At 39.3% G+C, this 15,854-nt stretch overlaps 1 protein-coding gene across 1 annotated transcript; it reads right to left on the reverse strand.

Moving 5' to 3' along the window:
• Nucleotides 1-1,284: 1,284 nt before the first annotated feature.
• Nucleotides 1,285-8,922, reverse strand: LOC113015045 (Fc receptor-like B; the record flags this gene model as incomplete). The annotated part of the gene is made up of 3 exons (XM_026156951.1): nucleotides 8,911-8,922; nucleotides 8,223-8,418; nucleotides 1,285-1,511 (listed from the first exon to the last, which is right to left on the reverse strand). Coding segments are annotated over exons 1-3 (435 nt in total), but the record flags the coding sequence as incomplete, so codon positions are not given.
• Between the last annotated feature and the right edge of the window lie 6,932 nt (nucleotides 8,923-15,854).

Below are 15,854 nucleotides of genomic sequence, written 5' to 3' on the forward strand. Positions count from 1 at the left end.
GGACTGTTCAATCTGTGACTTAATTGGCTTCACACTAAGCCAAAAAAAATTATCTTCTCAAGAACTTTCACAGGCACAACTTTCTGAGAAGATGGAATGATCTTCCTGCAGTCCTGACCTCAACCTCACTGAACACTTGTGGAATCAGCTTGTGAGTGCTAGTCATGCCATCATGAACAACACAAACACATACAATCTACATACTTGACTCTGCTGCTCAACTCACAAATTTTCCTTACAAATCTTGTGCCATTTAAGAGAAGAAACAGACTTTCCAACAGTATAAGATTTATTGCCAAGAAGCAATAAATTAGTGTTACAACAAAGAAATCAAAGAGAAAGTTCCTTACTAACGCCCTATTTCTGAAACATCCTCACCCCTACTTTGCAGTGTTCCTTAATTGTAAAGTTGCAAAAAAGTTGTTTTAGAAACAAATCTAACAACTCAGCAGCCATTTGAAACACGTCACATAGTTTTGCAATTATATTTAAAATTTTAAATGTCAACCTCAACCCTTTTGATGGAAACACAGTACTACCTTTGCTTTTTCTGATTGGCTGTTGTTGAGGATCTGATAATTGAATGTAACTGTACATGACATAAGTGATGATGTCATCTTCTTCTTGATCTGCTGAAATGATGCAAAATTAAAAATAATATAAATTAAATATCTAAAAACAGGTTGCATTTAGGAAAGTTGTAACTATAATAATAATGTATGTGACCTTTATTCTACTGAAGAATCTTAAACACGAACAATCAGGAAGTCTGAGTCTCACCTTCAGGTTTCCTGTGAGCACATCGTCTCACCAGCAGAACCAGTAACACCAGTAGAACCACAACACAGGATGATCCAACAGAGGAGACCAACATCATAGAGAGAAGAGGATGAGAGCGTGATGGAGGAAGAGCGATGGAGGTGGAACCAGGAGGAGAGGTGAATGTAGGTGGAGGTGTGGATGTAATGCCTTGAGCAGTTATTGATGGAGATTTGGTGGCAGTGAGTGAATGTGAGCTGGTGGGTGAGGGTGTGATGGTGGGTGGAGTTGTGGTGCTGGATGTATGTATAGAGGTGGGTGAAGATCTGACAGTTGTGGTGGTTTTGGTGGTGGGTGTAGATGTAGTGGTGGATGTAGGTGGAGGTGTGGATGTAGGTGGAGGTGTGGTGGTGTGTTTGCCTAAAATAAAGCAAACACAGTCATTAAGTTGTCGTCACATTGTGAATGTTGAAAGCTGCAGAAACACAGACAGGTGAGTGTGTCACCTGTGACAGTGATCCAGCTGGATGGAGACTCTCCATGACCGCTGATGTCACACTTGTAGAGGCCTTCATCAGACCTGGAAACATGCTGGATGGTCATGTGACCTGTAGGGTGCTTCCTGATGAGGGAGCCATCTTTATAGAAAGCAGCTGGGAGGTTGGAGGGAGTGGTCTTTGTTTTACAGAGCAGAGTGACGTCATCTCCCTCCATCACAGGGAGGACAGGACTCTGCAGGATCACTGATCCACCTCAACACAGAGACAAACTACAGCATTTCATCCATTTACACACAGCTTCATCAACACTAACTCCACACACTCAGCTTACCAGTGTCATACCTTTGTTCCTGGCTCTCCACTCTCTTAGTCTCTGAATGTGTTTCATCCGATGACACTATATGACATTTCATCTTTACTTGATAAAATGGAATTATCTACCTGCCCAAATGACTTTATCCATACAGCATTATTTAAAATCTGTTTTCTTGCTAATGGCCTTGTGTTGTAGAAATACACAGCTCAGAAATTACAGGCATATCTCTAAGATCCCTTTCTTGTGAAAGCTTCTTAAAAACGTGGCCAAACAAATCATTTCTTTTATGGAAAAGCATGACATCTTTGACAAATTTCATTCTGGGTTTATGTGTGCTTCACTCTACAAAAAGTCCTTTACTCAAGGTTTCTAGTGATTTCTAGTGATATTTTGAAGTCGGTTGACTCTGCTGGATCCACTGTAATGGTTATCCTGGAGCTTATTTCTGCCTTTGGCACTGTTGATGACAGTATTTTGATTAACAGGCTCTTAGGTTTTGCTCTAAAGTGGTTTAAATCCTATCTTTCTGGCAGAAAGTTCGGTGTTTTTGCAAACCAGGTGATGCCAGACTCTAAGAGTCTGTTCTGTGGGGTACCACAGGGATCAGTCTTGGGAACAATTCTCTAACCCTTTTTTTTTTGGTATATTTTCACCCTAGGCAAATAATTTGGCAATTTTCTCGTGCGTCTTATCATTTCTTTGCTGACGATATTCAGCTTTACTGTTCTTTTAAGCCAAATTAATATTTAAAGTTGTCCTGCTTGATAAACTGTTTTAGTATTAGCAAACAGTGTGTCTCTGACAACTGCTTGCAGGTGAACTCTGATAAAATAGAAACCCTAATTAATGCCCCTGAAAACTGAATAATTGAAATCAAGCAATACCTTTGTGTACAGGTTCGTCTGGCAAACCAAACCTCAGATGTCACCAGTCTATTATTCAAACAAAGACAAAGACAGACTTCAAATCCATTTGAAAGCCTGAAGCTCAGCCTTGTCCATCCAAGCTGGAAAACTGAAAAACCAGTGTTATTTGTAATCTATCGTCCACCTGTCATGGTCCTGGATCATTTTATCTAAGCGGTTTGAGTTTTATGTGTTTTTGTCATTTTTGTATTATGTTAAGGCTACTTTGTTATTTTAAGTGTTATTTGGTAAGTGCCTGGGTTTTTCAGTTTAGTTTTGGTTTATTGGATTCTGCTTTGGGGTCATATCTTACATGCACACAGCTGGATTCATGACAACACCTGGAGAGATACTTACAGAAATACTCTGTAAGTCTTGTTTTTCAGACTTTATCTGATTTGGTGCTCAGCTTAGATACAATAATTGTTGTCATATGTCAGCAGTGTTGGGTAAGTTACTTTAAAATAGTAACTTAGTTACATTACTAGTTACTTCTCTCAAAAGTAACTTAGTTACTTCAAGTTACTCATTACTTTCAGAGTAACTAGTTACTAGGGAAAGTAACTTTGGTTTTACTCAGAATTCTCTTGTTAATGTGTTTCTTCCATAACTTTGCCAGTCTTCTAGCTTGCTTACTTGCCACAAGTGCACTGTGCCACCTACCAATAGAAAGGAAAAGATAATGTGCATATTTCCACGAGAGAAATCCCACGCCTGGACCGTCATTGACTGCTGCCATGATTCTAGCCTACGTCACAGCGTCATGTGCGCCTTTTACATCCAACACAAAAACTGAAAAAAAATCCCACGCCTGATTCTATCCTAGCCTGCTTTTTACATCCAACACAAAAACTGCAGTCGTGGTGCTTTCGATTGTACTCAGAACTCGGAAATTCTGCCTTCTGAATAGGAAGATGTAGGCAACACCAGACTGCAGATGAGCTGCATACAGGGCTGGACTGGGACAGAAAATCGTCCCGGGCATTTTGACTAGAGACCGGCCCACCATTATAGGAAAAATCATAAAGCCTTTGAATGAAAACAAACGCTGTTGTGACAGTGATGTTCACTGTTTTGATGGTATATATGTATCAATCTATCAATCGTTTGTTGTAAGATTCAGATAATTATTTTTTAAAAGCTAGACATTTTATATGAGAATAAGAAAGAAAAGTATTTCTTTGTGCCCACCTCTCCCTGTTAATGCCGTACATGCCCCCCTGGCAAAACTTTGCTAGATCTGCCCCTGCACAGTTACCAGCTGTCAGCTACTTAGAAAAGGATCCTGGGGTTATTTGTCTCTCAGAAACTGTTCATAACTTCCCTTCAACTCATTCATGTCACCTAAAAGGTAAACCTGTTTCTCCATCACCTGTTCAGCTCTGATGATCCAGTAAGGACATCTCCTGATTTCATCCTCATGTTTCCCTCTCACCAGATAACCAAACCATATCATGACCAGCAGTTTTGCAGCTGTGGCTCCAGCAAACATCAGCTGATACTAGAAATTAATATTAAATAAATTCTAACAACAGCTGATCAAGCTTAAACGTGCTGCTGTTGTTTAGCGCGACATCCGCTGGTTTCCTCTTTCTGGCGCAAAGTGAGCGATAAACAGAGAAAAGCCGATCAGCTGATCATTGATCAGTTTCATGATTGAAGTAGAAACAGGAGAGGGAGGGGAGAGAATGAAAGAAGAAGAGGCAGCTGTGCAGCAAAGACACAGAATAACTCCAGCTTTGTGACTTTTTCATTGTAGCTGAATTACGGGACAAACTGTTCTTTTTCACCTCAATAAGAAACGCGTAATATTTTCTCTGAATACCAGACCGGACGGTTGGCAACTCTAATAACTTATGAACAAAATAAAGTTCAACATCATTAACTTTATAGCACCACCCAGCTGTATAGAAACTCCGTCATGCTAGCTAGCACGCAGTACGGAAAAAGTCAGAATAACGAAAATGAACTCCACCTAAACTTGGTTTATATCTGACCCAGAGAGACTGCAGGTCATAACTTCTTACCTGAAGTTCACCTGACACTCTCGGACCAGCGGCCGCCTCGGGTCTATTTTCCTTTTGCGTCCCTTTTCCTTCATCCACCTGCTGGCCTCCACCACTTGCTAATGTTACTAAATCTGTGGAAGCTCTGTGATAGCCACCACACGAAGTAACGAGTAACGACCCTATCTAAATCCCAGTAACGACTAACGCGTTCCTGATTTTGGCATAATAACTAGTTACCGTGCTCGTTACTACAATAATAACGTAGTTACTTTACTTTACTTAATAACGCGTTAGTCCCAACACTGTATGTCAGTAATAGTTGTCAAACAGCTAATACTGTGAGGAACATTGGAGTCATTTTTGATCTCCTTCAACGCACATATTAAACACATATGTAAGACTGCTTTCTTCCATTTGCGCAACATCTCTAAAGTTAGAAATATCCTGTCTCAGACTGGCGCTGAAAAAGTAGTTCACGCATTTATTACTTCCAGGCTGGATTACTCTAATTCATTAATGTCAGGATGTCCATAAACTCCCTGAAAAGCCTTCAGCTGATCCAAAATGCTTTAGCAAGAGTACTGACAGGGACTAGAAAGAGAGAGCATATTTCTCCTGTTTTGGCTTCCCTTCATTGGCTTCCTGTTAAATCCAGAATTGAATTCAAAATTCTCCTTCTCACATACAAGGTCTTAAATAATCAGGCCCCATCTTATCTTAATGACCTTGTAGTACCATATCACCCTATTAGAGCACTTTGCTCTTGCACTGCAGGCCTACTTGTTGTTCTTAGAGTATTTAAAAGTAGAATGGGAGGCAGAGCCTTCAGTTTTCAGGCCCCTCTTCTGTGGAACCTCCCTTAGTTATGCTGCAACAGACATAAGCTGCTGGGAGATTCCCATGATGCATTGAGTTTTCAGGCACCTTTCTCATTCAACATGTGTTAAAAGACCTTTCTGCATTGAATGACACTTGTTATTAACCTCTGTCTCTCTTCCACAGTACGTCATTCATCATGTCTTCCTTCTCTCACCCCAACCGGTTGCAGCAGATGGCCGGCCCTACCTGAGCCTGGTTCTCCTGGAGGTTCCTTCCTGTTAAAGTCTTTCCTTCCCACTGTCACCAAAGTGCTTGATCATAGGGGGTCGTTTGATTGTTGGGTTTTTATCTGTATGTATTATTGTACGGTCTACTTACAATACAAAGCACCTTGAAGCAACTGTTGTTGTGATTTAGTGTTATATAGATTGAATTGAACTCGGGAGCCATTCTTGTGAATGAATCAGAAACAGTGTTTGTTTGTTTTATTCAACTAATAAATATGTCTAAGTGTCAAACGGTTGTCTCGCAAGCTGAATTAGAGGTTAATTTTTATGCTTTTATTTTATCACAGCTTGATTATTGTAAGAGCTATTTATGTGTTTGAATAAGATCTTGACCATCTTCAGTCAGCACAAAATGTTGCTTCTGCTAGGCTTTAACAACACAAAAAAGACACTGCACAAAATTCATATAAAAATCTTTGTCCTTACTTTTAAAGCCCTGTGTGGTCAAGCCCCAGCTTATATTTCTGACCTTCTAGAATGCAGCACCTATTCTTGTAGTCGAAGGCTATTAACGGTCCCTGTAACTCATTTTAAGACCAGGGTTGACAAATACTTTAGAGCAGAGGCGGAGCCAGACATTTGAAACACCCGGGGCTTAGCCCAAAAGGATAGTATGCATGTGGGATTTTTTTTTCCCTTGGGGGGGGGGGGGGGGGGGGGTAGAAATGACTGAAAGATTAATTGGCTCTGTTTTGAGTTTTGTTCAAAAAGACACGAGGACTAAACCCCAATTCAACCAGACCAAGAACTGATCCAGAATTAAAACAGGACTACAACAGTTCAAAATCAGGACTACTTGGGACTTAACCAAGACAGATACAGAATCAGAACTAGATGATAGTAGCACTAAAAATCATCATAGACCTGCACTACATTTATTTTTTAATTTTACCAAAGTACAATATTTAGATTGAGAAAGGTTTATATAATTATTTAGCCTTGTTGTGCAAACAAGCCTGCATAACTTAATAAATATAGAATTTGAAAAATAACAAACCTAAAAAGAAACACTAGGTATGAGATACATGAGTACCTATGATACGGTGATACTTTTGGTAAACAACCATTTGACTAACATGTGTGTCTCACCTGCTCTTGTTCATCTCTGTTCTGTCCTCATTCTCCATCTCCCTCTCTGTTCCTCTCTCTCTCTTTGTGCTGACAATCATCAAATATACAGACATTTACAAACTCTTCAGATAAAAACACAAACACTTTTTTAACTGTAACATCAAATCAGACTAAATGTTTATTTTTTTAGATTGATAAATATAAAAAACACATTTGTTAACTTTAAGAGTAAAGAGAGAAATCGTCTGTATTTCTTAATTGCAAATGGCACCAAATTGTATTCAAAATTGAGCCACACTTATGGAGCTCCACAGTTCTTTTCCTGGTGTTTTGGTTGATATCTCTTGATTTTCCCATGTCACAGAAACAGGCTCTGTGTTTTGCCTTATATGCATCCACAGCTGTGCCACCTGTTTACTCACATGGACTCTACTAACCTATCAGAAGCTTCTTCAGCTCAGAATGGAATCGTCTGGAGTTTTCTTATTAATTAACAATAAACTTAGTGTACATGTACTCCTAAATTTGATGAAAGTGATAAAAAACAGAAAGCTCTGTCTCTCTTTATTGTGACATTTAACTAATTCAAAAGATATTTCAATATTTATCTAAAACAAAAGTTTACTCTAAATTGATGTTGTGCAGTAAAAATGTTTTATGTTTTCTCCCTAAAGTGTAAATATCTGGTTACAAATGTGAATATCCTGCTGTGTACTGAAATTCCTCTTGTTTTGCATACAAATATACTGAACAACATACAAAGCATAATATATAAAATAACATTTACCTGAGTTTTTCTTTGAAAGAAGCCTCTAATGTCCATTCTTATATTTCAGTACATAACTGAAACCGATTTAGTCGGGGAGGGTAAGAACTGAGAATATGAAATAAACACACGTAAGCTAAGAATCTCTAAAAAAATAGCATTTGTTCGGCTTTTCATTTCGCCATTTGTTGATTCACTTGAACAGCAAGTAACGTAATATTGGTCAAGTGATCAGTTTGATATCAATCTTTCGTGATGCACCGTCATATTTACATTATTTGTACGGTACGAATGATTTGCTTTGGTACCTGCTCAAACTTAAGCTCTCCTTAGTATGGCTGGCTCCGTTTCTCCAACAGCGCACTGACGGGCAGCAGCTGCCCCGCCCCCTCGCTCAGTCGCTTAGTGCCTGAGCTTGGATCATACCAATATCAGGGGGGATTCACGCACAGTCGTAAATTCCCACAGTGTGCACTATGTGCTTCGAATATTGTGTGTACTTTTTGTTTTATACAGTTGTCAGCCAGGCATCTAACTATGAAAAAATTGCACTCCAAAATACCCCGGGCTTCTGACAAAACAACCCGGGCTTAAGCCCAGTAAGCCACCCCCACGCTCCGCCCCTGCTTTAGAGCTGTGGATTCTTTTAAGAATCAACTAAATTCTCATTTATTCAAATTAGCTTTTAACTAGTTTTAGGCTGTATGATGTTATATGTATGCTGTTTTATATTTTTGCTCTCAGTTTTTTTTTTTATTGTAAAGCACTTTGCGATTTTTGATCTACTTACCAGTGACTGTGAGGTGAACCATGTTACTGACGGTGCCTTCTCTGGACTCACACCAGTAAACTCCACTGTCAGATGGGTAAGTATATCTGATGTTACAGGAAGAACCAGCTGGTGTTCCCCACCCATCTCCACACTGAGTCCTCTCTTGTTTGCTTGTGTTTCTCCTCAGAGTCCATCCAGCAGAGCTGTCGTCCTCCTCACAGCTCAGAGACACAAAGTCATATTGAAAGAACTGGGAGCTGCTGGGACTCACAGTCAGACGAGCTGTGAGGGTTAAAATGAAAAATTGATTATGTTTTATACTTGATAAAAAGGTCCAAATGGTTTATTGCTTTTATTATTTTATAATTTTCATTCTCAAAACATCAAACCAAACAGATCATATTACATTACATTTTCCATTAACACAATAAATTATATTGGAACTGTACTAAATTCCGTAACATTACAGTTACATTACAACATTAACATTAACAGTAACATTACAGTTACAGTTATGGTGTTGCTTGCATTACAAATGTTCTTCAGTTTTCTGCACACCAGGAAAAAAGAAATATGGCGTAGAAACTGAACATTAACAGTGTTGCCTGAAAACTTCTTTGTTTGATCACTTCTTAATGAAATTAACGAAAGCTAGAATAATTGGCCCTAAAAATCTTAGAAATGTGGTATCTAAGCAGATACTTACTGTGGATGGCATTATTCTGATGTCCAGTAACACTGTGAGGAAGGTGTTGTTTTTTTTACAGGATATGTCCTTCAGTGAATATATTAAACTAAAATGTAGCTGTATGCTGCAGCAAGAGCACTGACAGGAATTACAAAGAGAGAGCATATTTCTCCTATGTTAGCTTCTCTTCACTGGCTCCCTGTTAAATCCACAACTGAATTTACAGTGGTGTGAAAAAGCATTCGTGCTCTTTCTAATTTCCTGTTTTTGTATGTTTGTCACACTCACTGTAAATGTTTCAGATGATCAAACACATTTAAATATTAGACAAAGAAAACACAAATGTAGTTTATAAATTAAATTACACCAACGCCACCATGGAAAGAATCCATGCTCAGATGGCCCTGTGTGGAAAAAACGATTAAGTGTGACAAACATACAAAAAAAGGGAAATCAGGTAGGGCACAAATTGTCATGGTTCTGGGTCATTAGACCCAGCAATGTTTTGTTGTGTGTTATGGTGATTTCTTCAGGGCAGGGATAGCTCAGTAGGTAGAGTGGTGGCCCCATGATCGGAAGGTCGGGGGTTCGATTCCCCTGAACAGCTACCCTGAGGTACCCCTGAGCAAGGTACCGTCCCTACACACTGCTCCCCGGGCGCCCAGTGGCTGCCCAGTGGCTGCCCACTGCTTCACTGAGTGAATGGGTTAAATGCAGAGAGGGATTTTCCCCACGGGGGCCAATAAAGTACACTTTCTTCTTCTTTTAGTTGTAATGTATTGAGCTGGTTTTGCTTCAAAGTTTAGTTATTCTTGATCTATATTTTCTTGTTGCTTTGTCATTCCCCATTTCCTGTCTAAGTCTGTCATGTCCTCTGTCTTCGTTCCTTAGCCAATGCATTTAATATTTAGATATTAAATATTTAGATTTATTAATCTCTGTCCGTCTTCCACAGCATTTCTTTTGTTTTATCTCCCCCAGCTCACCCTAACCAGTTGTGGCAGATGGCTGCCTCTCTCTGAGTTTAGTTTTGCTGAAGGTTTCTTCCCACTTTAAGGGAGGTTTTCACTTCCACTGTCGCCAAAGTGGTTGCTCAAAGGGGGTTGTCTGATTGTTGTGGTTTTCTTTTCATCTTTGTAGAGTTCTCTCTCTCATTATGAAGCATATTGAGCACCTTGATGGTGAGTGTATGTTTCCACAGGCCCCGCTAGTTAAGAGACTTATTCCTCATGATGAGCGAAATCAAGACAGAACATCTTTAACTGGTCTTTAACTCGCTAACGAGGAAAGGCTTTGGTCAGAACCAGGCAGTGGAGCTATGCTCCTCACCTGTCTCTAGCCCAAATACTTTAAAGAGCAGCTGTCCTCGCAACCTTTTTAATGACAAACTGTTACAATACACATCACAGCACCTCCCTCCGTAAAACCCCCCTTGGTTGTGAAGACAAGGCCCTATGCGTGTTTATGTGTGTGCACGTGTATGCATGTGCAAGAACTTGTGTTTGTGTGTGACCTCCTGCTCACCAAAAGGATAATAAAATCAGGAAGCAAAATCAAACAGAATCTTCACAAGGGATGTGCTTGTGATAAAACACTACAGCCTCCTCCCAGAACCTTAAGAGGGAGGGGGACAAAGGAATGTCTTGATCCTGTAGTTTGAACTAAAACTTTACAAATTTAAGAAGCACAATGGCAACATTCAACAATCTGACTTAACAGTGAGTGTTGTATTGTGCTGAATTGAATTCACTCCTACGTTAAAATGTCAAACTTTATGTGTTTATAGTCTGATGCAAAAATTGTTCTCCGTAGATTTCACCCGTTTAATACTGTTAGAAGGGTGGAGTTGTTGTTTTTTAATAACTTGCATGTTTGGTGTCTTCTGGCCTTCACGCATAAAGCAGCAGACAGGCAGCCCTCCTTAACTTGTGTCCTCCTGGCGGTTTCTTCCTGAGTATTTCTCTCCCAAATGTTTGCTCAAACGGGGTTGATTGTAAGGATTTTCTTTGTATTATTGTAGAGTCTTTATCTTACAGTATAATGTGCTTTGTGTTTTGACTCTATGGGATTAATATAAAATTGAATTGAGAAAGAAAAAAACAATCAAAGAATGTTTTTTGTTCTTTTAATTTTCCATATTTTTAAAGAATTACATTTTTTCGGCACATTTGTGCTACAGTTAACTAATTTCAGTCCATAGGCAGGAGGAAGAGAGTAGTTGTAGTTTTTGAAAACTGTGGAGATATATAGCCAGGAATCCAGAGTAATGTTAAAGCTGAGTGAATGCTGACCCCAGCTCAGCAGCCAGATGCTGAACTTCAACAGGTAACAAACTGATCAGTAGTCAGGCTGCAGCCTCCATTTCTACCTGTTCATGTTTCTACAGAATCACTGTGGTAATCACTTTAAAGTGTCTTTGCACCGGTTTCCATCTTTATTTTGTGTTGTATTTGTACACAAATGCTAAGTGAAATATCACCAATACAAATCACTTAATGTGTCCTCATTAAGTGTATTGGTGTGTGTGGCTGTAGCCTTAGCTTTTATCTTTGTTAAATGGTAATTATGAGGCTGTGTATTTCAGGTCATTTTACAGCATAGGTGTCAAACTCTGGCCGCCTAATTACATTTGGCCCGCGAAGCCATACCAAATTACTATTAGAGCTGGCCTACTGGTATTATACAGCTAATATACAGTGGGGCAAAAAAGTATTTAGTCAGCCACCGATTGTGCAAGTTCCCCCACCTAAAATGATGACAGAGGTCAGTAATTTGCACCAGAGGTACACTTCAACTGTGAGAGACAGAATGTGAAAAAAAAAAATCCATGAATCCACATGGTAGGATTTGTAAAGAATTTATTCGTAAATCAGGGTGGAAAATAAGTATTTGGTCAATAACAAAAATACAACTCAATACTTTGTAACATAACCTTTGTTGGCAATAACAGAGGTCAAACGTTTACTATAGGTCTTTACCAGGTTTGCACACACAGTAGCTGGTATTTTGGCCCATTCCTCCATGCAGATCTTCTCGAGAGCAGTGAAAAACAGCCCCATAGCATGATGTTTCCACCCCCATGCTTCACAGTAGGTATGGTGTTCTTGGGATGCAACTCAGTATTCTTCTTGAGTTTATACCAAAAAGTTCTACTTTGGTTTCATCTGACCACATGACATTCTCCCAATCCTCTGCTGTATCATCCATGTGCTCTCTGGCAAACTTCAGACGGGCCTGGACATGCACTGGCTTCAGCAGCGGAACACGTCTGGCACTGCGGGATTTGATTCCCTGCCGTTGTAGTGTGTTACTGATGGTGACCTTTGTTACTTTGGTCCCAGCTCTCTGCAGGTCATTCACCAGGTCCCCCCATGTGGTTCTGGGATCTTTGCTCACCGTTCTCATGATCATTGTGACCCCACGGGATGAGATCTTGCGTGGAGCCCCAGATCGAGGGAGATTATCAGTGGTCTTGTATGTCTTCCATTTTCTGATGATTGCTCCCACAGTTGATTTATTCACACCAAGTTGCTTGCCTATTGTAGATTCACTCTTCCCAGTCTGGTGCAGGTCTACAATACTTTTCCTGGTGTCCTTCGAAAGCTCTTTGGTCTTGGCCATGGCGGAGTTTGGAGTCTGACTGTTTGAGGCTGTGGACAGGTGTCTTTTATACAGATGATGAGTTCAAACAGGTGCCATTAATACAGGTAACGAGTGGGGGACAGAAAAGCTTCTTACAGAAGACGTTACAGGTCTGTGAGAGCCAGAGATTTTCCTTGTTTGAGGTGACCAAATACTTATTTTCCACCCTAATTTACGAATAAATTCTTTACAAATCCTACCATGTGAATTCATGGATTTTTTTTTTCACATTCTGTCTCTTACAGTTGAAGTGTACCTCTGGTGCATATATGTATGTATATATTGTTTGGTATAAAGCTTTGCTTGTTCCATATTCAGTTTTCCAGCAAAACTTTGAGTCCATAAGAAAAGATTCATTCTTATATCTGGAGGAAGATTTTTTTTTTCAATAAATATTAACGTTAGCCCGTGACTTTGTTCCAGTTTTGAATTTTGGCCCACTGTGTATTTGAGTTTGACACCCCTGTTTTACAGGGTAACATGGTAATGTATTGAGTATTATAACAAACTACTATCTGTAATGTGTAATGCATACATTTTTTGATTAACAATATCAGGACTGGCAGGCATTTCTAGCTACATTTTATAAAATGACCCAGTGTTGGGAAGGTTACTTTTAAAATGTATTCCACAACAGATTACAGAATATGTGCCCCAAAATTTATTTATAATGTGTTCTGTTATATTACTCAATGAGTATAACGTATTCTGAATGCTCTGGCTCGTAGCCGAAAAGTAGCTTTACTTTGTTGTCTGGGTCAACTTTGCTAGCGAGAGACAGAGAGAGGCGTTGAATGACATGAACACAGTGTACAGTCACCAGATCGAGACCCCTGCATTAGAGTCTCTTATTGCATAAAATAAGTAACTGTATTCTGATTACTACCTTTTTAAACAAGAACCGTAACGGAATACAGTTACTCATATTTTGTATTTTAAATATGTAGCGATACATGTATTGCCCACGAATACTGCGCAAGTGCCCTGTACTTATGTGCATTTTGCGGGCAACAAATCAGGTTTTTGCAAGAAACAATGAAACAAGTACTGTAAGTATTTACTGGGTTGTGGGCCGTGTTATGGAGTGACGTAATTTCATCTATTTTCAAACTTCCATGTATTTTAAAGGGAAAGAGATACAGATTGTTCTGTAAATAATTTTTAGTATTGCAGCAACCCGAGTAATTACTGGTTCTGCTTAAGTAATTTTCTGCATAATGGAAGTTTCACTATTAAGTCTGTCTTATATATTATCTATAAAATTAAAACTATCATAATCACTTTTCTTGTTGCAGGGTAGTTGCGCCTTGTTGTCCACAAATTGCATGCAAGTATTGGGTACTTGTGCCTTATTCGCAGGTCGTGTAATAAAGTGTTACCACATTTATCAGGTTTAAACTGTGACAGAAGAAGGTTACTGACCTTGGTTTGTTGAGCAGCTCAGCAGTGAGATCAGAACTAAAGAGAAATGACACTCAGGTTGATTTGAGTGTCATTTCAAATCAACTCCACACAAACAGCTGACAAACACACAAACTCTCTCTGGTATATCTACTCGTTTTCTATTTGATGACAGGAATATGTTTCAAAAACATTTGGACAACAAAAGATGGGGAAGTGTGTAATAGTAAAACAGAACATCCCATATGTATATTCTTACAGTTTATACTGTTCTAGCTCCTCTATTCAAATTTAATTATTATTTTTTTAAATCTCAGAAACAGCACTGAATGTAATTGTTGTGATCATAAATATGTGCACTGACTACACTGTTCATATAATACAACATGTCCTCTACTCCTAAAAGAAACCACAGTACACTCATGTGTCCACTGAGCAGCTGTGTTGATATAACGAGTGAATGATTTGATCTTTTCACTGCCTGCTGTGTTTCCTCGACTCCTGAGCAAAGATAAAGAGTCAGTTCAGACCTGCAGTTGGTCCTCGTGGTGTTTTGAACTTGAATTCAGCCTGATTTGTTTTTCATGTCTTCTCCTCCATCATCAGTTATCAGGAGAGCAGACAGTCAAAGTACAAGAATTCAAACAAACACAGAGATTCTACTTACAGAGCAGACACAGCACAGATGTTTCCTTCATCGTCCTTCTCACTCATTTGAGCTTTTTTTCATTTCTGTCACTGACACCAAGTAAAGCCCGCCCTCTTCCTCTGAGCACCAGCTTTCTATTGGTTCAAATAGAGTTAGTGGTTAGTGTGTGTGTGTGTGTGTGTGTGTGTGTGTGTGTGTGTGTGTGTGTGTGTGTGTGTGTGTGTGTGTGTGTGTGTACGTCCCCCTCAGTGAGAGAGGCAGATATGAGCTGAAACACAGGAATCAAACCAGGGACGCTGCTGTTATGGAGCTGAACTGGAACCATTCAGACACTGAGGCCCTCTGAACACATTTTAATTACAGCTGTGCAGAGACACACTGATGACTGACTGGAACACTATGATTCACATTTTACATGAACACCATCCTCACACATGTTTATATGTGGCCACTAGAGGGAGATGTTTCACTATAAATACTGTAGGACAAGAGAGGCATTATGGACAAAAACATCACATCCCCCATTTTATTTACAATATAATATTTATTTAAAATGTTCTGATTGTTCAAATATGTTATTTTTTTATTGTTGTAAAATAATGTGTGCCCCAGTCTCCAATAAGACAGTACTGGAAGGGTAGTTATTCCTCCGTTACCACATAAAAGGGAGTATCTCCTGAAATGAGCAGCTCTCACAGTAGTAAACAAGCCCGGCCACTAACCATAATGCAGTGCCTAACAAGAGCTGTGTGAGACTATGTACAAAGGTGTAACAATATACTATGTCTATACATTTGCAGGTAAGCAGATACAAGAGAGTAAATAACTTGAGCTGTGTTTAAAGATAAGTCAACGGGGTTACAGAGAATGTAGGAAAGTTGTCCGTTAACCCCCTTTATGTGTCATTAGTATATATTCATTGGTAGCAATAACCTTGAAGCTAACAATTAGCAGCTAGAGCTAATTCGCCAGTATGAGTTGAAAACTCGTGGCATTGTCGTTTGATCTACACCTGTATCGGCTGTAATCTCAGTGGATGAAGACTGGCTATCACACTATCTTTTGTTTATGTTTATTTTACTTATGTACTACTGACAATACAATTTAATTATTTTATTTATACAAATCACAACAAGAATCACCTCAAGGCGCTTTATATTGTAAGGTAAAGACCCGGTAAAGACCGTACAGTAATACATCATGGATACAAGTAACTCATTGGAACATTTTTGTCATTTCTGTAATTTGTGGTTCCTCCTTTCTCGTGCAT

This window comes from Astatotilapia calliptera, chromosome 3 (assembly GCF_900246225.1).
Source record: "Astatotilapia calliptera chromosome 3, fAstCal1.2, whole genome shotgun sequence".
Taxonomy (NCBI): Eukaryota; Metazoa; Chordata; class Actinopteri; order Cichliformes; family Cichlidae; genus Astatotilapia; species Astatotilapia calliptera.